This window comes from Bos indicus, chromosome 20 (genome assembly GCF_029378745.1).
Source record: "Bos indicus isolate NIAB-ARS_2022 breed Sahiwal x Tharparkar chromosome 20, NIAB-ARS_B.indTharparkar_mat_pri_1.0, whole genome shotgun sequence".
Taxonomy (NCBI): domain Eukaryota; kingdom Metazoa; phylum Chordata; class Mammalia; order Artiodactyla; family Bovidae; genus Bos; species Bos indicus.
The window spans coordinates 9,890,938-9,915,894 of NC_091779.1; the positions used below are offsets into that span (position 1 = coordinate 9,890,938).

Sequence of the window (24,957 nt, forward strand, 5' to 3'; positions counted from 1 at the left end):
TAAACACGTCAAAGAACATCAAGTACTTAGAAAAATAAATCTAGGTTTTTACACATGAGAAATAAAAATGTGTCTACCAAAAGATTTATACAAGAATATTTACAGTAGCTTTATTCAAGAGGTAAAATTCAGAAACAATCAATAGGAAAATGGATAGACAACTACGGTATATTCATATGTGGAACAGACATAAAATGGAATACAACTTAGTAACAACAGGGAGCTGCTAACACACTACAAAATTAGTGAGTCCCAAAAACATGTTGAGCAAGAGTAATCAGATACAAAGGAATACATAATATAAAGTTCAAGATCAGGTGGAAGTAACCTGGGTGGGTGGCAGTGGGGAAAGGGCTTAAAGGAACTTCCTGGGAGGATGAAAACATTGTTTTGCTGAAACTCCAATACACTGGCCATCTCATGCGAAGAGTTGACTCATTGGAAAAGACTCTGATGCTGGGAGGAATTGGGGGCAGGAGGAGAAGGGGACGACAGAGGATGAGATGGCTGGATGGCATCACTGACTCGATGGACATGAGTTTGGGTAAACTCCGGGAGTTGGTGATGGACAGGGAGACCTGGCGTGCTGTGGTTCATGAGGTCGCAGAGTCAGACACGACTGAGCGACTGAACTGAACTGAACTGAACACAGCTGTATACACTGTCAGTATTCAAACTGAATACTTAAGATCTATGTACTTTATTAAATGCAAATTATGCCCTAAAAATGTTCATTGGAAAAAACTGTTGATTCAAAATTATGAACTAAGTCAAAGAAGAACTCAGATTTTGACTTAATTGTGCACATTTGTTAGTCTGAAGCATCGACTTTTGGCCTTCTCTCTATGGGTTTTGTGACCAACAAAGTCACTTCTAGGATGTTCAAGCTGGTTAGAAAAGGCAGAGGAACCAGAGATCAAATTGCCAACATCTGCTGGATCATCGAAAAATCAAGAGAGTTCCAGAAACAAAGAAAGTGAAGTCGTTCAGTCGTACCCAACTCTTTGCGACCCCATGGACAGTAGCCTGCACCAAGGTCCTCCGTCCATGAGATTTTCAAGGCAAGAGTACTGGAGTGGGTTGCCATTTCCTTCTCTGGGGAATCTTCCCAACCCAGGGATCGAACCCAGGTCTCTCACATTGCAGACAAACAATTTACCGCCAGAGAGTTCCAGAAAAACATTTCTGCTTTATTGACTATGCCAAAGCCTTTGACTGTGTGGATCACAACACACTGTGGATAATTCTGAAAGAGATGGGAATACTAGACCACCTGATCTGCCTCTTGAGAAACCTGTATGCAGGAAGCAACAGTTAGAACTGGACATGGAACAAAAGACTGGTTCCAAACAGGAAAAGGAGTACATCGAGGCTGTATATTGTCACCCTGCTTATTTAACTTATATACAGAGTACATCACATGAAATGCTGGGTTGGATGAAGCACAAGCTGGAATCAAGATTGCTGGGAGAAAATCAGTAACTTCAGATATGCAGATGACACCACCATTATGGCAGAAAGTGAAGAGAAACTAAAAAGCCTCTTGAAAGTGAAAGAGAAAAGTGAAAAAGTTGGCTTAAAGCTCAACATGCAGAAAACGAAAATCATGGCATCTGGTCCCATCACTTCATGGGAAATAGATGGGGAAACAGTGGAAACAGTGGCAGACTTTATTTTGGGGGGCTCCAAATTCACTGCAGATGGTGACTGCAGCCATGAAATTAAAAGACCCTTACTCCTTGGAAGGAAAGTTACGACCAACCTAGATAACATATTCAAAAGCAGAGACATTACTTTGCCAACAAAGGTCCGTCTAGTCAAGGCTATGATTTTTCCAGTAGTCATGTATGGATGTGAAAGTTGGACTGTGAAGAAAGCTGAGCACCGAAGAATTGATGCTTTTGAACTGTGATGTTGGAGAAGACTCTTGAGAGTCCCTTGGATTGCAAGGAGATCCAACCAGTCCATTCTGAAGGAGATCAGCCCGGGATTTCTTTGGAAGGACTGATCCTAAAGCTGAAAACTCCAGTACTTTGGCCACCTCATGCGAAGAGTTGACTCATTGGAAAAGACTCTGATGCTGGGAGGGATTGGGGGCGGGAGGAGAAGGGGATGACAGAGGATGAGATGGCTGAATGGCATCACCGACTCAATGGACGTGAGTTTGAGTGAACTCCGGGAGATGGTGATGGACAGGGAGGCCTGGCGTGTGCTGTGATTCATGGGGTCGCAAAGAGTCAGACACGACTGAGCGACTGAACTGAATTGAACTGACTGAAAGGAGATTTAAAAATCTGATTCATAGGAATTTCAGGTAGCAGACAGTGAAAATGGAAGAGAGAAATTATCAAAGTAATAATGCAAGAACTTTTGCCAGAAGGGAAGGAAATGGCTTTCCATATTAAAAAGGCCCATGACATGTGGGGGCAGGAAGCGATGGGGGTGGCACATTATCGTGCACCATGGTGGTGGTGCAGTTGTTAAGCTATATCTGACTCTTTTAGGACCCCAGGGACTAGCCCACTAGGCTCCTCTGTCCATAGGATTTTCCAGGCAAGAATACTGGAATGGGTAGCCATTTCGTTCTCTAGGCGATCTTCCTGACCCAGGCACTGAACCCGAGTCTCCTGCTTGGAAGGCAGATTCTGTACCACTGAGCCACAGGGAAGCCCACTATGCAGAGTACCAGGGTCAGAAAACATGTAAACAGTGGCCCACATTCAAAGGACAGGGAATCAGAATAGCAGCAGACTTTTTTAAACACTGAAGACCAGAATATAATCAGAGGATGATTCTAAAATGAAGTGGAAACTATTTTCAAATTACTCAAGAATTCCACATAGAGCCCAACTAAGTGAGAGAATAGAAAAAAGAAACTCTCAGACATGTAAAGTCTCAAGTTACAGTATCATCCACATACCCTTCTGCAGTAAATAGGGGAAGATATCCTTCTCCGAATCAAATCAAGAAAAACAAAGACATGGGCTCCAGAAATAGGGAGTCCAAACCACCAAAGAAGGGTAGTGGACTCACAAGAGAAGACCCAGCAGGGCAACTGTGCTGCACATGGAGACCTGTGAAGACTCAGTTGAGATGAAAGCAGGAAGGAAGATTTTCGTAAGTTTTCCAGGAGTGGGGTGGTAGGGGGGTGGGGGAGGAGGGGGAAGAAGAAGGAAATAATTTATCTGACAACTTGACCATGTCAAAAAGTATAAACTTATATATAAAGTATAACCAGACTTGCTGGAGGGTATGAAGGTTAAGCTACAGGTTCAAAAACAAACCCAAAGCAAATGAAGAAAAACAAGAAAAACAAGGAGCTGTACCAGAAAGGAAATGTCATCTAAGTTCATCAGGTGGTAGAGCAGTGAATAACTTCCACTAATACCATACAAATACTGAATATGAAAACCCAAATTGTGATTAACATATTGGGAGAAAGCAGGAAAAGAGTGGGGAGGAGTTTTAAGAAAATAAAAAATCCTTTTATGCCAGACAAAAAGTTTAAAAGTCTGGTCAGACACTGTCAGAAGTCTAGGTTTATATCCATAACTGAAGTTTCCCATTTGCCTTTCTCTCCAGGAAAAAAAAAAAAAAAAGTAAAAGAGATTGAGTTCTTTTATCTAAAATTTCATTGCATGAGGAGCAAATAAACAAAAAAGTAAGCAACTTTTCATATGTCCCAGATGTGGGGAAAATCTATTCTTTACTCTTGCAAAATCAAAATAATACCCTTCACAGCATATATGAGAGAAAAAATTAACTCTTCCAATTATACTATATCTTTGTGGAAGTGTAAACTGTACTTCTAAGACTATTTTTCGTTCACTAACACATTAATATCTTTATTGTCATTTGAAAAAAAGGACACAACAAATAATATAAAATAACTTTTATTTACATAATTTACACCTACAGAATATATAACTGCTTTCTTTAGAACAAGAAAATTTACAATGACAGATATTGCTTTTTGTCAAAGACTTCTTTAAGCAAGATAATATACATGGTGACCTATATTTCAAAAAACATGGTGGTAAGCAGTGGATATCATATTTTTATCTGTGCCTCAATCATTTACCAACAATTAGGCTTTTAAGTCATCATGTTGATCACTTGCTAAGATATAAGTGTTCAGGAGGAAAAGACAAGAAAAAAATAAAGACCTTTAATCATATCTCTTTGAAAATTTATAAAATACAAATTCTTCACATGATCTTTATATGAGTCAGATTAAACACAGGTGTGAACAAGTCTTTCCCCCTTGTAAGGTAAATTACACTGATTTTCTTTTTCTAAGAGTAGTTTTAAGGATATAACAGTAGGAGAATTTAGCTGACTTGATTCTCTAATGCAATGAATGCCCAAAGATAAAATTATCCTTTATACAGTAAGAAGTTACATCTTCCACAAAATTGACTCATTGTAGATGAACAAGAGACAGATGTTAACACATTTAAAGTTATATTAAACAAGGGATAAAATCATAGTTTAGCTATGACAACCTAACACCTAAACTAACATGAACTAAAGAAACTTTTTCAGAATGAGACTTTTAAAATGTATAAAAACGGCATTTAAAATAGCAATGTGATTTACGACCATGGTTTTTGTAACATATTAATCACATGAAATAAATAAATGCGTATCTATAGAGAATTTCCTTCTAAATCCTCCTTTATGACAAAAAAGTTTTAACTGTAAATTTCACTATAAGGCAATGAATAAGAAATGTTCTAATATCAATTGTTTTAATACATTAGGATTACCGTTATACTTGCCAAGCTAAATCCAGTTTTACTAGTGAACCTGAAAACTGGTCACCATTTTTTATAATTTTCAATTTACAAACATAATTAGACATTAGAATATCTTCCCAACTGAAATACTGATTTCATAATGCAATCAACAGTTTTCTTTGTTAGGCACAACTCATCATTTCGGGACAAATATCTCATAGGTAATGACATCAGCACCTTAAGATAGGAAAACTACTGTCTAATACAGGGGCCAACCCATCTATGCCCATCGTGTAAGTATTGCCTGTGGCTGTTTTCATACTGAAGTGGCAGAGTCGAGTAGTTACCACAGAAGGCATCTGGCCCACGGATTCGAAAATATTTTTGCAGAAAATGTTTCTGATTCCTGATCCAAGGCATTATCAACCCAGAGGGCTTTTCATATAAAAGAATAATTCTGTTTTTTCAGAAGTTTAATTTGAACCACAAAGATTTGCTTGGGTGGATAAAGGAATTACCTACGTAAATCACAAAATCTCAAAATTTAAACCCAACCCATAAATTCATATTGATGATAATCACTGACTTAATAAACGCTTATTGTGATCTTATTTTCTGTTTTTAACATCTCAATTATGCTCTGTCCATAAAGACCTACATACTTAGGTCCTTAAGGAGAATTTAATGGGGGAAAGAAAACAAGAAATTGTTTTTTAAAAAAGGAATGTGTGTATGTGAGCATATGTTTATGTAATGGAGACTGAGTTTTGTATGGAAATTTGCCTCATAAATAAGGTTAAGGTTTTTTTTTCCCATACAAATCCTGAGATTATCTAAGAAATAAGAAAAACAAAAAATTCACAGTACAAAGTCAATATACTGAACTATGAGAAAAAAATGTATTCAAACATATATACTATTCAAATACTTTAGTTATATCACTTTAAATATCTTTAAAATTAAAGCGGGAAAGGAGACAAACATAAATTTGTTAATGCTTTCTTTACCCATAATCTCAGGGGTAAAAAATTAAAACTGAATATTCTTTTAAATAAAAAATTTAAAAATAAATAAGCTTTTTGATGTTTTATCTTTATAAATAGTAAGTTTAAATACTAGTTCTTCAATTAGGACTAATGTTACATCAATATGAATTAGAAAAATACACATTTTTCAGTCAAATAGATGATAATAGAAAAGTTTTTAACAGTTACCATACTAAACTGGAGTTTCACAATTTCCTTTCATATATTTAGAGGCAAATGAAAAGACTTTCACCATACTAAAAAATAAAAATTAAAAAAAAACACCCAAACCCCCCAAAATCCTAAAACAAAAACAAAAACCCTACGCAAACATAAAAAAACCTTCACAAAAGGTTCGCTAAACGTTAAATACAATCCACTTCCAAATACATCAGCACTGTGACTTACACAGACATTATCCACAACATTCGAGGATGTTCATGTGTGTTCAATACAGAAAGAGTCAAAATGTAAACAAGACCTGTTATTTCTGTCTGAGAAAGCAGTCTTAACTGGTTGATATTTCCAAAATGCTGAGCCAATCAGAATGACAAGGACCCCAGCAATGTTTTTCACTGATTATAAAAGCTTCAAATCAAGCTGAATAAATACTCAAAATCAACCTAAAGAAAAACTGCCAGTGATGCTTCTTTCTAAATACTGCTTTGTTGATATAACTGATTCTGGAAATCCTAGACTTAAAAAGAAAATAAAAAAGGCGATTTTCTATTCTGTTTCATCCACTTCAATAAAGATATCGTTAAAGAAATATTCAGAGACTGTGGTTGGCTCCTCTTCAGGCACCCGGTTTTGGCCACCTTTACATTCTCCTTTTGGTAAGGGACGATTATGAGAAACCTAAAAAGATAATAAAATTAAGTATGCAGTATAACATTTATATTGATAGTGGTAGTCTAAATTGATACCTGTTTGAAAAGCAATATAGCAATAAGTACTCACTCACTCAGTCTCTCAGCAACGTATGACTCTTTGCGACCCCACGGACTGTAGCCCACCAGGCTCCATTGTCCATGAAATTTTCCAGGCAAGAATATTGGAGCGGGTTGCCATTTCCTACTCAGGGGATCTTTCTGACCCAGGAATAGAACCTGTGTCTCCCGCACTGGCAGGCAGATTCTTTATCACTATAAGAGCTTTAAATATGTTTATACCCACTGACCCAATAATTTAATTTCTGTGCTGTTATATTAAGGAAATAATCCTAAACATAGTAAGAGATAACCTTTGCAGCATTAGTTATAATAATAAAACCAACAAATATACAATACTAGACATAACTAGATTAACTGTAATGTACATGTTTATTACTTCAAATTTCTGTGAAAAAATTAATAACATAGAAAATATAACACTATTAAATCTAAATGAAAACATTTTAATGACCAAAATAGGACCCATGAAACAGAATGGTACATAAGGAAATATCACAAATCAAAGCAATTCTATCAAAAATTAGCATACTTATAAATCTAGAAAAATTAAGACGGCATGGTACTGGTACAGGAACAGACATGCATATCAGTGAAATAGACTAGAAATATCCCTAACACATATGGATGGAAATTTAGTCCTGATAAAAGTGTTATTTCAAAAAAAAATTGAGAAAAGGTGGATAATCCAATAAATAATACTGGACAACTGTATAACTGTCTCACAAAAAGGAAATCCAACCTATTATACTTCACCATTACAAGTTCTAGATGGATCAATAAACTTAAATGTAAAAACATTTTTAAAAATCGACCATAGGGGCTCCCTGGTGGCTCAGTGGTAGAGAATCCACCTGCCAGTGCAGGAGACCCAGGTTCAGTCCCTGGTCCAGTGAGACCTACATGCTGTGGGACAACTAAGCCTGTATGCCACAACCACCGAGCCCACGCACCACGACAACCAAAGCCCATGCACTCCAAGCCCGTGCCCTGCAACAAGAGCTCAGCACAGTGAGAGGCCCGCACAGCACAACTAGAGAGCAGCCCCCGCTCGCCGCAACCAGAGAAAACCCTGTGCAGCAACAAAGGTGCAGCCTCGCCAAAACTACAATTGAGTTTTAAAACAATCTACTGTAAAATACCATAGGAAAATGGTTTATAATCTTAGGGTGGGGACAGAGTGTGAAGGAATGACATGAAAGCCAGAAATCATAGCAGATTGATAAATTCATGTACATAAAAATAAAAAATACCTGCATGGCACAAACCACCATATACAAAATCAAAAGATAAATGCCACAGAGGGACAAAAAACTGCAACCTATATCACAGACACATGTGTTCATTAAATCTATGAAGAAGATAAAAAATGAACAACATTAATAATATACTATTGTGAGGGGAAAGGCTCTCTCATACATTGCTGTTATGAACTGAAACTGATACAATCCCTATGGAGGATAATCAGGCAGTGTCTGTCAAAAGGAAAATCATTTCTTTAGACCAGCAATTCAATTTCTAGGAATTTAACCCAAAATGTGAAAAATGGTCTATTTATATATGAGTTGTTACTACACTGTTTGAAATAGCAAACAATTAGGAGTAACTTAAATGCCTGTGTGAGACCAGTATCACTCTATGGTACCCTCAAACAATGCAATATTACAGAATCATTAAAAACAATGAGGGCACTTATTCCTGAAAAAAAAAAAGGAAAATTTATGTCCACACAAAAAGTTGCATGCAGAAGCTCACAGCTTTATTTATAATAACAAACTCTGAAAACCACTAGATGTTCTTTGGTGGGTAAATGGATAAAGAAAGCTGGCACATCCACACCAGGAAATACTATCCAGCAACAAAAAGGAATAAACTACTGATATGTAAAACCGTCTGGATGACTCACTACTGAAGAGACACTAGTCCCAAAGCCATGATTCCATTTATAAAACATTCTTGGGGTGACACACTTTTTAAAAGAGAAATATACAATTATTTTACTTATTTATTTGGCTGCACCCAGTCTGAGTTATCGGAGAAGGCAATGGCACCCCACTCCAGTACTCTTGCCTGGAAAATCCCATGGACGGAGGAGGCTGGTAGGCTGCAGTCCATGGGGTTGCTAGGAGTCGGACATGACTGAGCAACTTCACTTTTACTTTTCACTTTTATGCACAGGAGAAGGAAATGGCAACCCACTCCAGTGTTCTTGCCTGGAGAATCCCAGGGACGGGGGAGCCTGGTGGGCTGCCGTCTACGGGGTCGCACAGAGTCGGACACAACTGAAGCGACTTAGCAGCAGTAGCAGTAGCAGCAGTCTGAGTTACGGCACACGGGATCTTCAGTTGCAGCACGTGAACTCTTAATTGTGCCACGTGGGATCTAGGTCCCTGACCAGGGATCGCACCAGGACCCCCAGCATTGGAAGCACAGAGTCGTAGCCACTGGACCACCAGGTAAGTCCCAAAAAGACACATTTACTGGAAACCAGGTTACCAGAAAATAAGGAGACAGTGGGGGTGGCAGGGAAGTGGGTGTGTCTATTAAAGGGCTAAACAAAAGATCCCTCTAGTGACAGAACTGTTCTGTATCTTGACTATCGTAATGTCAGTATAGCAGTTGTGATACTGGAGAAGAGTTTCATAAGATGTTACCACTGGGGAGAACTGAGTGAAGGATAGATGAGATCCCTCCATATGGTTGTTTATAACTCCATGATAATCTATAATTATCTCAAAATAAAAAGTTAATAATTCAATTTTTTTAAAGAGAGCAAAGGACTTCCCTGGTGGTCCAGTGGCTGGGACTCTGCTCCCAATGCAGGGGCCCAGGTCTGATCCCTGGTCAGGGAATTAGTTCCTACGTGCTACAACTAAGAGTTTGCATGCTACAACTAAAGATCCCGCGTGCTGCAACAAAGATCTGGTGCAGCCAAACAAACACATAAGTAAAAGTAAATATCTTTTTTTTTAAAAAAGAAAGAGCAATAGAGAGAAGGAAGCCTTTTATCTACTGTTTTGTAATGTCTCAAAGCCACACTGCTACACATGAAAAGCAAAGAAGAAGTGACATGCCATTATTTATGTAAAAGAAGAAGAAAAATGTTTATATTTGTGTATATTAAAAAGTCTCTGGAAAAGTAAACCAAAATCTGATAACACGACACACCTGCAGAAAGGAGGAACTACAAAGCTAAAGGACAGATGTGGGAAACATTTTACTATAAACTCTCTTTTGTAGGTTATGCATTTTAAAACATGTGGAATATATTAGTCAAAAAAACAAAGCAGCAAGTTGAGGATGATATTTAGATTAAATCCTCGCCTCACACTATATACCAACGTCAATAACCATGAATAAAGTTTTAAAACTGATTATTCAAAATTTTATACCTGTGGAGAAAAACTTTTAATCATAAAAGTAATTTAATAACTTACAAAGAAAAGAGTAATAGATTTAACTAAACATTTAAAAGTTAGGTGTAACAAAATTTTAAAAAGCAAACAAACTTGGAAAAAATACTTGTAGTAAAGAGCTAAAAGGTATGTGGCTTATTTACATGCATAAAGAACTCATACAAAAGAAAACTACTGGGATTCCAAAAGCTATAAATCAGCAAGCAAAAACAACACAGCAATTTAAAAAAAGACAGAAACAGAATCTAGTAAATATAAGCGGGAAAAAAACCAACTCACTAATAACTGAAGAAATGCAAATTTTAGAAGTGAAATGACAGGAGTCCCGGTGGTCCAGGGGTTGAGAATCTGCCCGCCAATGCAGGGGACGTGGGCTCAGTCCCTGGTCTGGGAAGATCCTAAGTGCCTTGGGGCAACTAAGCCCTGTGTCACAACTGCTGAGCCAACACTCTGGAGCCCGGGCTCCACCACAGAGGGGCCCACACACGGCAACCACAGAGTAGCCCCTGCCGGCCTCCAAGAGAACGCCCTCACACTGCAGCAAAGACGCAGCAGAGCCAGAAATAAATACATACCTAATTTTCAGAAAATGAAATTACATTTCCACTCCTCCACCACTATATTAAATAAGAAAAACAAGTGTATTTTGAAAAGTAATATCTCAGGCTGGTAAAGACGGGACCAAACTGGCACGGTTACACTTGGTAATTACTATTCTCCAAAGGAATTTGGTGACAATAATAAAGACTCATAAAATTCTGGTCTCAGAATATAATTGTAGGAAATAACATAAAATACTTTAAAATGTTAAAAATGTTCTTTACAAAAATACTCTTTCCTTTGAGGCTCCATGCTATCCAATAATAGTCACCAGCCTTTTCTTTGTTGAGATAAGTCACCCCAATATTCTTCCAAAGTCTTTGATATAAGTTCCCAGATTTTTGTGCCCTAGTACTTACTATGACAGCTTTAGAATGCACAGAAATGAAACATGCAAGCAAATTCTAATTTTACCATTCCTTGAATTCCTGTAGGTGTCAGGACGTTTTTCCTAAAGGAAATAAAATGCAAGTACTGCTTTGTTTTGCTTCCACAAAAGGAGCAAAAAGGTCAGAAGGATCTTTGCAGTAAAGGACTGGCAATTAAGTGTTCATTTATGGTTAGTTCAACGGCTCTGTACTAAACTAGCTGTAACTTTCTAATTCAGCACCTTATCTTCTTCTAATAAGCAGGGTAGGAGAGCAAGGAGATGGACTGGAGTTGCCCTGCAATAATTTCTGACATCCAGATGAAGAAAGCAATTACCATGTCTTTCCTAGTTGAGCCTGATAACCAATCCATCCTATACAAATAAACAAAGAACAGTTATCACATACCTGAGTTGCTGAACCATCATTATTCGTAGGTTGAGTATTGTCAACAACACTTGGAGATGGAACATCAGAGGACTCTTGAGTTTTTTTCTGGCTTACACTAGGCAGATTAGATCTTTTCAAATTTTGTCTTGATACAGGTATAACAGGTTTTAGGCGTTTCTTACTATGAACCTGTGTAGCTTCATCAGAGTCCAAGCTATTCTTTGAACATATTAAAGACAAAAATCCCAGGGGTCTTCTGCCAGGTCTAGAAATGCAAATGTAAAGATGTTCAAGAATATCCAGAAAGACACATTCTTTTTTTTTTCTTTTTAATAGTCACTAAATTTTTCATAGGCAGATTATTAAAGAAACTAAAAGCAGGAATGTATAAAATTTTATAGGCCAACATCAATACCTGTATAATTAAACTTTTTCCTCTTGGCCTGCTGCCCGGCCATTGGGATCTTAGTTCCTACACCAGGGATCAAACTCACGCTCCCTACGTTGGAAGCCTGGAGTCTTAACCACTGGATGCCAGGGAAGTCCCAGGAAGACACATTCTTGGTACCAGCTTCTTTCCACGAATGCTAAACTGGTACGTGTGGTAGCACAAGAGCGGCACAGATCTAAGCACTGACACCACTAGGCGTTGAACATCACTATGCCATGGCACATACTTGTGATGAAGGTCAAGGCTTTCTCTAGAGTAGTACTTATCAAGCTTAAAAGTGCCCACAAATCGCCTGGGGAGCTTATTAAAATGAGGATTCTGACTGAGTTGAAGAGGAATGGGGCCTGAGTTCTGTATTTCTACTGAGTTCTCAAATGATGTCCCTGCTGTTGGTCCCAGGACCACATTTTGAGTAGGAAGACTCCAGAGTAGGGGTCAGCAAGCTATGATCTACATGCCAAATGCAGTCCACCAACCGATTATATAAGTTCACTGGAACAGAGCATGCTTATTTGTTTATATATATATATATGATTATATAATCACAAGGTAATATATAATGTTCTATAGAACCCTTGTTCTAAAACCCAAACTCCCATGACATTGCCTTCATTCTATTTTAAGTGAAGTCGCTCAGTCATGTCCGACTCTTTGAGACCCCATGGACTGTAGCCCACCAGGTTCCTCAGTCCATGGAATTTTCCAGGCAAGAGTACTGGAGTGGGTTGCCATTTCCTTCTATTTTAAGCGCATTCCTAATTCCAGAAAAGATGTAGTTTATATAACAAAAAGAACAGGTTTGTTAAATATGCTTTTTCAAGTTATATCCGTCCTTCCTCCCACTTTCCTTTAGTGGAGACTGATACGTATCCTCCCCTCTTCGATCCACCAGCACCACACTGATGATTTGAATGCTGCTGCTAAGCCAATAGATGTCCATAACCCAGCAGACTGGCTTCTAGTACTAGGACATAATGTGGGAGAAGCTGGTTGGGGCTTAAATTCCACACTTACTCTTATAGGGAGAAGCCAAAGCTGACCTCTTTGGTATGCCATGAGAGAGAGAAAGAAATGCACACATTATCTGGGACTTCAATAAAACAACTTCCAGACTACTTCTGATGGAGAAGGCAATGGCACTCCACTCCAGTACTCTTGCCTGGAAAATCCCATGGATGGAGGAGCCTGGTGGGCTGCAGTCCATGGGGTCTCGAAAAGTCAGACATGACTGAGCGACTTCACTTTCACTTTTCACTTTCATGCATTTAATGCATGGAGAAGGAAATGGCAACCCACTCCAGTGTTCTTGCCTAGAGAATCCCAGGGACGGGGGAGCCTGGTGGGCTGCCGTCTATGGGGTCGCACAGAGTCGGACACGACTGAAGTGACTTAGCAGCAGCAGCAGCAGACTACTTCTGATGTCAGCCCTATGCCTCACACCATCTACATCTGCACTGGGAGCTACTGTGTGGTAGAATAAATAATTATCAAAATAACAACCATGAACAATCTGAAAAAGAAAGTGTGCAATCCTAAATTCTAAAGATTTTCTATCTATAAGTCAAAGTTTCAGTACTGAAAATCCATCATCATCATTTAGTTGCTAAGTCATGTCCAACTCTTGCAACCCCATGGACTGTGGCCTGCCAGGCGCCTCTGTCCATGGGATTCTCCAGGCAAGAATACTGGGGTGGGTTGCCATTTACATCTCCAGAGAATCTTCACAACCCACGAACCAAACCTGGGTCTCCTGCATCGCAGAAGATTCTTTACCGACTGAGCTATGAGGGACGCCCTGACCTTAAAGTTAAGCTCTTGTCATATGGAACGTCCTCTGAAAGTGTGTGGCATTAACTGTATTTCCTTTGATGACACCCATTCCCTTTATATTAATGACAGAGGGGTATGTTCACAAAACACCATCCTTAGTATTGGACTTAGTGTTTATACATGTTACACCTATTCCATATAGGTTTAATTTATCCACTGAGAGCAAAATGTGGAGAGAAAAGAAACATCAAAGACTTTCTCATGATACCTGGTTAGGGGGCGGTTTGAAGACGATGTGATGCTACCCATTTGTTCAGACTCAGAAGCAGTACAAGTTCTTTCTTCCTTATCAGACACCATTGTCTCATCCTGAGGTAACTGAGATGCATTCTGTTCTTGTGTATCTGTTATTTTATCAAGAGATCCAGATCTGATACTCTGAGAAGCTGGTTCAAGTTGCTCTTTCTGAGGTTCTGAAATTGTCTGTATGTTTCCTGAGGTAGGGAAGATATCCTGTCCCTTGTAAGACTCCCCTTCAAAAAAGAAAAAAATGGTAAGCACATATGCTGAAATTAATATTCAATTATTCTGCAATATCTGAAGAAGAAAACCCATGATTATTCTATCGTGAACCTACTTTGATAAGCTAAATTAAAAATTAGTCAAGTTACTTGGACTATTAGGAATTTTTTTATTTATCTTTCGCTGCACTGGGTCTTTGTTGCTGCATGCAGGCTTTCTCTAGTTGTGGCAAGCAGGGGCTACCATCTACTTGCAGCACACAGGTTTCTCAGTGCGGTGGCCCCTCCACGCAGAGCACAAGCTCTAGGGCACTAGGGCTTAGCAGATGTCACATGCAAGCTCTAGAGTGCCTGGATTTCAGCAGTTGTGATGCAAGGCTTAGTTGCCCTTCAGCATGTGGGATCCTCCTAGACCAGGGATCGAACCTGCGTCCCCTGTACCAGCAGGCAGATTCCCAACCACTGGACCACCAGGGAAGTCCCAGGCATATTATAATAGGTCAAAGCTGTGGAACAGCTTCTATGTTCAGATATAAAATAGTTATATCAATATATCAATGTTTTGACTTAGAAAAGCTTTCTACATAAATATTTCTTGAACTAGCAAAATGAAAAAGTATCACTTTCTAATCAAAGGGTAAAGCTAAGGTCAGAACGGCCATCACCACAAAATCTACACACAATAAATGTTGGAGAGGGTGTGGAGAAAAGGGAAACCTCCTATACTGTTGGTAGGAATATAAACTGGTACAGCCACTATGGAGAACAGTATGGAGGTTCCTTAAAAAACAAAATATAGAGATACCATATGATTCAGCAATCCCACTTCTGGACATATATCCAGAGAAAACTGTAATTTGAAAAGATATGTGTACCCCAGTGTTCACTGTAGCATTATTTACAATAGCCAGGAAACGGAAGCAACCTAAATGTCCATCAATGGAGGAACGGACAAAGATATGGTACCTCTATTCAATGGAATATTACTCTGCCATTAAAAGGAATGAAATAATGCCACTTGACACAAAATGGATGGACCTAGGGATGTCATACTGAGTGAAGTCAGTCAGACACAGAAAGACAAATATCACGTGGTATCACTTATATGTGCAATCTACAAATGCACCTATTTACAAAACAGAAGTAAAAGTCACAGGTATAGAAAACAAACCTATGCTTACCAAGGAGGAATGGGGGGTGGGATAAATTGGGAGACTTGGACTGACACATACATACTACTATACATAAAACTAGATAACTAATAATAACCTACTGTACAGCATAGGGAACACTACTCAATACTCTGTCATGACCTATATGGGAATAAAATCTGAAAGTGGATATATGTATACGCATAACAGATTCACTTTGCTGTATAACAGAAACTAACACAACACTGTAAATCAACTGTACTTCAATAAAAATTAAACACAAAAAAGGGTAAAGCTAACTAAGGACCTATAAAAACCCCCTTATACACAGCTTCCTAATTCCTTAAATGTAACTGTTGAGCTTTTACAGGAAATCCTGGAGTTATATGGTTTTTTACTAAGTATAGGATGAAAGTAGCTTTTTAGGGCTATCAAAGTGCTAAACCTAAGATCTCAGAAGGGACCAAAAAGAAAACAAAACAAAACAAAACACCCTCTAACAATAAAGGCTTGATTCTTACAGAAAAATGAGCAAGACTCATCTTCTATCCCAAATTTAAAAAATAGTTATGAGGGGTACTAAGCAAAATGCAATCACTTCACTCACCTGTTTCCTCCAAAACATCTGTTAATTCCTTTGAACACACCTGTTTCAAGGAAATTTACAAAAAAAATTACAGTTGTCAAAATTGATTTTATTTCCTTCCTTTAAAAAAAAAATTTCAACTTTTTTTTTTTTTTTTTTTACTTTTTTGGCTGCACTGCAAGGCATGTAGAACTTTCTGGACCAGGGAATGAACCATCACCTCCCGCAGCACAAGTGCAGAGTCTTAACCCCTAAACTACCAGGGAAGTCCTCCTTCTTTCTTTCTTAAGTAAAGAAATTGGTGATCTCCTACAAAGCACTAGGATCAGACATGTTTCACAGGATTTCTATCAAACATTATGAAAACACTGTGATAGATGGTTCTATCAAACACTGCAGCTACTATTTAAATTATTCTGTAGCATAACAGAAGAGGAAAAGCTTCCAAATGCCTTTTACAAATCAAGTGTAATATTGATCCAACTAAGCAGTTTTACATCAGTGCAAAAACATCAAATGAAGTATTACCAGCATAATTTAGCAGCACATCAAAAGACTAAAACATCATAATCAAACAGAGTTTGAGAATTCCCTGGCAGCCTGTTAGGACTTCACATTTTCACTGCCTAGGGCATGGGTTCAATCCCTGGTTGGGGGACCAACATCGCATAATCTGTTTGGCACAGCCAAAAAGTTTATTTCAGGAATGTAAAGATGACTCAGTATTTTAAAACATTAATACAAATCAACTGATCTGAAGAGAGAAATAGTCTCATCTCTCTATTTGCAGGAAAAGTATGAAATAGTATTCATTCTTGGGGAAAAAAAAAAAAAACCTAAAATTGAATAGACAGGTATTTTGTTAACAATATAAAATATTAACTACTGCAGTCCAAAAGCCGGCATCCCATTTCATAAACACTGGACATATTCCCATTGAAGTCAGGAGTAAGAAAAAGATGTCCAATATCAGGGCTGTTTTCTGACTTTTTTAAAGTTATATCAGCCAATATAATTAGAAAAAGAGAAAGAAATTCAAGGTGTAAAAAGAAGAAGAGAATTAAAATTATATTTGCAGATGATATAACTGTTTACTTAGAAAACTCTTAAGAACCAACTGAAAAAATATTACACACAATGAGGGGAATTCTGTAAAGCATTCTAAATTAAAAGAACTTAATACTAACAACAACAAAAAAAAGATAAAATTTTTAGATACACCCCAGTAAGAAATAAACCAGATTTATATGAAGAAGAACTTAAAACAGCATTAAGAGACAGACACAAAAGAAGTCTTAAAGAAATGGAAAGATACACTGTTTCTGGATAGGTACATTCAGCATCACATTTATGATGTCAGTTTTCTCTGTGTTAATCTGTCACGGTAACACGATCCTAACACAAGTACCAACAGGGATTTTTTTTTAAGCTCCGGATAAGCACATGCTAAAATTAATATAAACTTTAAAACATAATAAGCAACTAGGGAGATCTTGGAAAACGAATAAAATTGTACTGGGGGTCAGGGAGGAGAACAGACTGTCCCTTTAAGATATTAAAGCACTTAAAAGGTACAATGATTTTAAAACAGTGTGAAACTGGCCCCAGAACAAACAGGTAAATCAATGTAGAAGAAAGGAAAATTTGGGAATATACCCAAATATTTATGGGAATTTTATTTAATTTTTAATGTTTTTTTTCCTCTAAAACTACACTTTTATTTTATTTTCTGGTCTCGCAGTACAGCATACAGGATCTAATTTCCCCAACCAGGTACTGAACCTATGCCCCCTGCAATGGAAGCATGGAGTTTTAACCACCAGACCATCAGGGAAGTCCCCAAAAGTGGAATTTTAAATCGGTGGAGAAAAGATGAACTCTTCAATAAATGATGCTGGGACAAACAGATACGTATCTGGGGAAAATTAAGTTGGTTCCACTGTTCTTAAAACCAAAATAAATTCTAAACAAATCAATGATATTAATCAGAAGAATTTATATTAATTTCAAGGTAGATTTTCAGTGTATAACGTAATCTCCACAGGCACACATAAAAAGACTAATTAAAAGAAAAAAATTTTTTTGAGCTTGTGGGATTTCAGTTCCCCTACCAGGGATTGAACCTGGGTCCTAGCAGTGAGAGCGCCAAGTTTTAACCATTGGATCATCAGGGAATAGCCCAAAAGGCTAATAAATTTGATTACAGAAAAATAAAAATCATTTGTATATCTAAGTGTAATGTACATACATTCTAGAATTTGAAATTATAACTTCGACTTTTCAGAAAATAAAACTCTCAAATAGGCCCAACAGACACTACACTATACATCCTTTTTTTTAAGATTTAGTCACTCCAAAGTACAGCTATCATTTTTTAACATGTGTGCTATGGTCAGTCATGTCTGACTCTCTGCGACTACACAGACTATAACCTGCCAGGCTCCTCTCTGCTCATGGAATTTTCCAGGCAAGAATACTAGAATGGGTTGCCATTTCCTTCTCCAGGGGATCTTGCCAACCCAGGAACAGAACCCAAGTCTCTCATGTCTCCTGCATTGGCAGGCAGGTTCTTTACCACTGAGCCACCCGGGAAGCCTGTCATTTGTTAAATGGAATATTATAAACTGGTGGCATAATTTTGCATATAATGATATACTATGGTCTTTTTTCCATGTCATTAAATATACTTTTAAAACAAAATGAAACAATGTCTGCATAGAATGCTGACAAAATGTTGAAACTGGATGACAGATACATAGGGATACAAAGGCTAAGCACTGAAGAATTGATGCCTCCGACCTGTTGGTGCCGGCGAAGACTCTTGAGAGTCCCTTGGACTGCAAGGAGATCAAACCAGTCAATCCCAAAGAAAATCAACTCTGAACATTCATTGGAAGGACTGATGCTGAAGCTGGAGCTCCAATACTCTGGCCACCTGATGTGAACAGCCGACTCACTGTAAAAGACCCTGATGCTGGGAAAGACTGAAGGCAAAAGGAGAAGGGGACGACAGAGGATGAGATGGTTGGATGGCATCACCGATTCAATGGACATGAGTCTGAGCAAACTCTGGGAGACAGTGAAGGACAGGGAAGCCTGGTGTCCTGCAGTCCACAGGGTTGCAAAGAGCAGGACACGACTTAGCAACTGGACAACAACTACCTTTTTAAAAATTTCAAGACTGTCACATTAAAAAGTTAAGCAAAATAGTCTCCAGAAGAAAATCACAAAAAGTAGAATTAAAAGACAACAACCTGAAGGAACTTCCCTGGTGGTCCAGTGGTTAAGAATCTGCCTTCCAGTGCAAGGGCTGAGGATTCGATTCCTGGTCAGGGAACTAGATACCACAGGGACACTCACGTGCAGGGCAACTCAGCCCGCACACCACAACTAGAGAAGCCCTACGCAAGCTGCAATTAGAAAAAGCCCCCTCACTGCAACGAAGACCCAGCGCAGCCAAAAAAAAAAGACAGCAACCTAAGAAAAAAAAATTTGCAACTCATACACAAATATTCAAAATAGACAGTTCCTCTAAATCTATAAGATAAAGATCAACAAACCAAATTACAAAAAGAGTAAAGAATACAGTCATGTCACAGGAAAGGAAATAAAACTGGATCTTAAGCATATGAAGTGAAGTGAAAGTCGCTCAGTTGTGTCCGACTCTTTGCGACCTCATGGACTATACAGTCCATGGAGTTCTCCAGGCCAGAATACTGGAGTGGGTAGCCCTTCCCTTCTCCAGGGGATCTTTCCAACACAGGGATCGAACCCAGGTCTGCATTGCAGGCAAATTTTTTACCAGCTGAGCCACAAGGGAAGCCCTAAGTATATGAAAAGATGTTCAACTTTACACATACTAAGAGAAATTAAAAATTATTCTGGAATACCATATAGAAGACTATACCACTTCTGTTGTCTGCTATAATCTAAGGACTACTGGTCTTCAACCATTCTTTTGAGAATATAGATTCTAATCTTTCCATACTGTAGTACCTTATGATGAGTACCAGAAACAAAAACAGAGAGGATGCTTAACAAACCTACAACACAGAGGCCGGTAACTGAATCTGCACAGTACTGTCAGGCATCCCTGAGGTTTACGACTGAGCTCAAGAAGTCTGTATTTTGCAAGGAAACATTTCAAAAAGAAGAGAGAGCAAAAGAAATGCCCTGGAACATGAAGAAATATGGTGTACTCAAGAAACTGAAAAATGGCCAAAGTAAGGCAGAGACCAGCACAAGATGAGATCAGACACAGAAAACAACCAAATAAACAAACAGGGCCTTAGAGGTTTGGTTTTATTCCTAAGAGCAATGGGAAGCTTTAAACATTATGATAATGGTAGTGATGATATTCCCAGGTGGCCCTAGTAGTGAAGAATCCGCCTGCCAATTCAGGAATTCAAGAGTCGTGGGTTTTATCCCTGGGATGGGAAGATACCCTTGAGAAGGAAATGGAAACTCACTACAGTATTCTTGCCTAGAAAATCCCATGGACACAGAAGCCTGGCAGACTACAGTCCAAGGGGTTGCAAAGAGTTGGACATGACTGAGCGTGCGCGCGCACACACACACACATGTAGGATCACTATTACCATCTTACACAATAGGGAACTCATTCAGTATCATTCCTAAGATCCCACAGCTTTTAACTGGTACAACCAAAATCCACATCTGTATGATGCTTTCAGTCTTATCTTTAGCCAATGACAATGAACTGGGAATGGGTTTCCTGAGTAACGTCTATCAATTTCCACCTAGAACTAGTAGAAAGTAAAAGTCCAAAACCAGTTTTATCTGGATTATTTATGGTAGAAACTATTAGAACTATGTTTATATAAAGAGTCTAAATGAAGAACAGAAATAGGTCCACTGATATGGCCATCTTACTTGTTTAATGATTTCCTCTTACCTCAGAGGTATATTTTTGACAATCATCTATTGAAGTGAGTGAAGTTTTTTTGGCAGGAGGCACATGGTCACTTTCATCAAGGCTACAATGATATCTCTTCCTAGATACAAGATCCAAATTAGCAGCAGAGTTTTCTGAACCATCTCTTTCAGAATTAGATAAACACACGTCATCTTGACCAACTGAAGTTACTGGAAAACTGATACTGCATAGAAAATACACACACAGTAAATTAATTACTTAATGATGTTAAAGGCTGAGCTACTCTCAAGAAAACTACCAAAGAAACTTCTAAATAACTAATATATACATGGCCACGATCACAAAAATGTTAGTTTTCAGCTCCATTCATACTTAAGATCTCACAACTTAAATTCCATAATACTGAATTAAATCTGAGGCATCAAAATGTTTTGTCAGTAAAGTTAAATTTTAGTCTAAAGTATTTCTTCCTAATATGAAAGGCTTCAATTTCAGATGTTACTTGATAGACAATTAAGCATCTTAACCAATGACTATTAAAATACAACTTAAGAATTTTACAGCAAAGAAAATGAGTATCTCAAATATTTTAAAGTACATCCTCTTTGTACTATTTTTGTAAATTTCTGTGAATGTATATTTATTTCAGAATTTAAAATATATGTAAATGTATACAATGTAGCCACATCTTTAACAGATGATATTTTATGATCCACATTGCTAATTTTTTTTAGCTTTCAAAATACTTAAAATACCAACAAAGTTTCACACAAAGCATTATACGTTTAAATGGCAACTTTATCATATAAAATCAGTAATTTTTCTCTAACTTATCACATAATTACTAAATAAGATCTCCATGACAATTACAAATAAGGTTGGTGAATGGCTTATTCAATCAATACTATTCAATTCATAAAGCATCCCTTCCTCCTAGCAAAAACAGGTCAGATGATTCATTACCTCGTGTCTTCTCTTTCTTTTGTATTCGCTGATTTGACCAATATGGGCGCCGGCAGTAAAGGATTTGGCATTAACTGCACAGTGCTATCAGCATATTCTTCTACTGCATGAGTTGGGATTTCCACCAGAGTTAAAATGAAAGCTTGTTCATCCTCACCATCCTGATGTACATTAACTAGATTGACTATCAAAGTTTAAAAGTTAGAAATGAAAAGCTGAACCGTGAAGTGACAGAAAATCACTAATTTATTTCATTTCTGAAAAGTCTCATGACAATTTATCCCAAAGGATAAAAAAACTAAATTACACCCCTCAAGAAATAAGTAAATAAAGAGTAATTTCATAAAGGATAAAGATGATTCTCTATTGAGAAGATTTACAATTCCTTTTTAATAAGAATTATAATTCTGAATAACAAAGCTTATATACAAAATATTTCAAGTGTCTTTTAAAAAAAAATTTAAGGCCGTCATAGACCAATAAAACTGCTTTTTTTTTTCTATAGTCAAATGGGGAGTAAGTAAAAAACATACTATTAAGTTCTACAATACCACTGAAGCAGATTATCATACCTGTTAGGTCTTGAAGATCGTTTACATTCTCTTGCTGGACTTCTGGAATACCAGTTGGTATACACTGCCATAAAAAATTAAATAAAAGAGTAAGGTTAACCAGATCTAAGTTTTAAAAAGATTTCCTGACAATGTGAATAGCTACTGTTTCAAAACTCAACAACTTAGCTAACCTAAGCCGAGAATTTTTCAGGTGTTTTGAAACTTTCAGATGTACCAATAAAATGTTGATTAATTTAAATAAATACACATATATACACAAAGGAATTATAAATAAATTGTTAAATATGTGTAGAATATGAAACGATTTTTGAAGTAATAGAAAAGGGAGACACAAACCCCTCAACCTTCTCTCTATCCCCATCTCAGCAGCTACCGCACCACTAGGAGGTGACATGTATAGAAGCAAACTGGTCTCTGCCTCCAGCATGGCTCCATCCAATCTGTTTTCCACAAAACTGTAAACACCGTTTTCTCTAAAATACAATTCCAATTATAATTCTCCACTGCTTAAGATCTTAAAACTTTCATTTTGCAACCAACAATGTCAGTTAATTGATTCAGGCAAGAATCATCAATGCAAACTAAATTACTAAATGGAAAAGGTGCTATTTTAACAGAGAAATCTGGTGGGTACCATTCTACCCCAGAGATCAGTTAGTATCACCAATAAGGGGATAAACTGACATTATGTGTCCCCGGATATGATCAGTTCAGTTCAGTCGCCCAGTCGTGTCCGACTCTTAGAAACCCCATGGACTGCAACACAAGAGTAAAACATCACCTCTATAGTAACTCTTGCCAAAAGACACATAACTTGAGTCTATAATGAGGAAGCAATAAAAGAAATCCAGATTGCACACTAGCTTGGACTCTTCTAAAACGTCAAGTACACAAAAGAGGAAAAAGAGTAGGAGGACAACTCTAGATTATAAGAGTAAAAAGAAACGACAGCTAAATGCAACGTAAAGGCTTGACTGGAACTGAGTGTGATAATAGTACTATCATTTCTCTGTAAGCAAAGGTCCCTGGTCTTATAGAAACTGTGGAGTATTTGTGGGTGAAGGCTCATGTCTATAGCTTGCTTTCAAATGGTTTAGTTTTTTTTAAAGTATCTACCAAGATGGACAGCAACCCACAGAGAAAGTAATGTTTACAGCCAGGAATGCATGCAAATGAGGCAAAATGTTAACAGATTTCTATGTCAGATTCTGGCAACTGTTCTCTAAACTTGAAATTATTTCCAAATAAAAAATAAAAATTAAAAAAATTGGGCAGTAGGGGAAAATTCAGTAACTTTGGATATAACCCAAACTCCTTAGCAAGCCATAAAAACTCCTTTTATGATATGTCCCCAGGCTGCCTAACTTCATCTCTAAGCACTTTTTTCATTTATATTCCACTCAAAACTATTTATATAGTCCTAGAGCATGTCATGCTGTTTCACACTTGTTCTTCATCCACGTTCCTCTCCCTTCACCGGGCTAATTCATACTTGTTCTTCCAGATTAAGGATTTGCTCAGAGCTGGATGCACATTAGAATAACTATAGGAACTTGAAGCAAGAATTCTCTCTGTATAAAACACTTCCTTTTTTAAAACTTGTACACAAAGCTAGCCATTGGTTATTTTATCTCTATGTTCCAGAGACTAAAAACCCACTCAATAAAAATTCTACCACATACATTCTCAGAAAAGGAAAATTATAGGGAAAGAAGAAAAAATTAGTCACTGTCAGAAGCTGGGGGTGGAGAGGAGGAGTGACTAAAAAAAGGACACTGGAAAATTTTGAAAGTGATGGAATTGTTTATGTATCAGTTATATAATGATATATGTTTTTTATGTATCAGTTATATAATGATATATGTTTATCAAAATTTGTTAAATTATACTCTAAAAAGGGTGAAATTTATTGTGCATAAATTAGAACTAGCTAGCCACTCCCTGTTATATTTTACATCCTTTTACCTTTGGCACATTTAGTGTAAGCACAGGGTCTCCATTAAAGTCCTTTCCCAGAGGCTCTTCAACAGAACTCTCACCAAGACCCATGCCCAAACCACTTGTATGGGGCCCTGACTCAGAATAAACAGCTGGAGCAACTGATGATATCGGAACTTCTTCAGATCTCCGTTCTTGATCTTCACCTCTGAAAGACAGGTTAGTATATATCTGAAATCAAGGAGACAGCCACAGAATAATATTTAGAGCTGGTATGTCAAGGTTCATCTCATTTAATGGTTTTCCAACTTTTAAGACATACTAAATGCAGTGAAAGAAATCAAAGAGGACACTAATAGATGGAGAAATATACCATGTTCATGGATCAGAAGAATCAATATAATGAAAATGAGTATACTACCCCAAAGCAATCTATAGATTCAACGCAATCCCTATCAAGCTACCAACGGTATTTTTCACAGAGCTAGAACAAACAATTTCACAATTTGTATGGAAATAAAAAAAAACCTCGAATAGCCAAAGCAATCTTGAGAAAGAAGAATGGAACAGGAGGAATCAAACTGCCTGACTTCAGGCTCTACTACAAAGCCACAGTC

The 24,957-nt window shown here is 37.5% G+C and overlaps 1 protein-coding gene across 2 annotated transcripts in view; it reads right to left on the reverse strand.

Annotated features, from left to right (window-relative positions):
- Positions 1-3,877: 3,877 nt before the first annotated feature.
- BDP1 (BDP1 general transcription factor IIIB subunit) overlaps positions 3,878-24,957 on the reverse strand; it is an 85,193-nt gene continuing 64,113 nt past the window's right edge. Inside the window, exons 32-39 of one of the 2 annotated variants that reach the window (XM_019982827.2) lie at positions 24,368-24,548; positions 22,400-22,463; positions 21,828-22,011; positions 20,883-21,087; positions 15,989-16,028; positions 13,978-14,242; positions 11,507-11,753; positions 3,878-6,622 (exon numbers count right to left, since the gene is read on the reverse strand). In XM_019982827.2, coding sequence (XP_019838386.2) covers positions 6,491-6,622; positions 11,507-11,753; positions 13,978-14,242; positions 15,989-16,028; positions 20,883-21,087; positions 21,828-22,011; positions 22,400-22,463; positions 24,368-24,548 — 1,318 coding nt within the window. In that variant the 3' untranslated portion in view covers positions 3,878-6,490. Of the gene's footprint in view, positions 6,623-7,063; positions 11,182-11,506; positions 11,754-13,977; positions 14,243-15,988; positions 16,029-20,882; positions 21,088-21,827; positions 22,012-22,399; positions 22,464-24,367; positions 24,549-24,957 lie in introns of those variants that run through there. The other variant, XM_019982828.2, reaches the window with a different exon arrangement.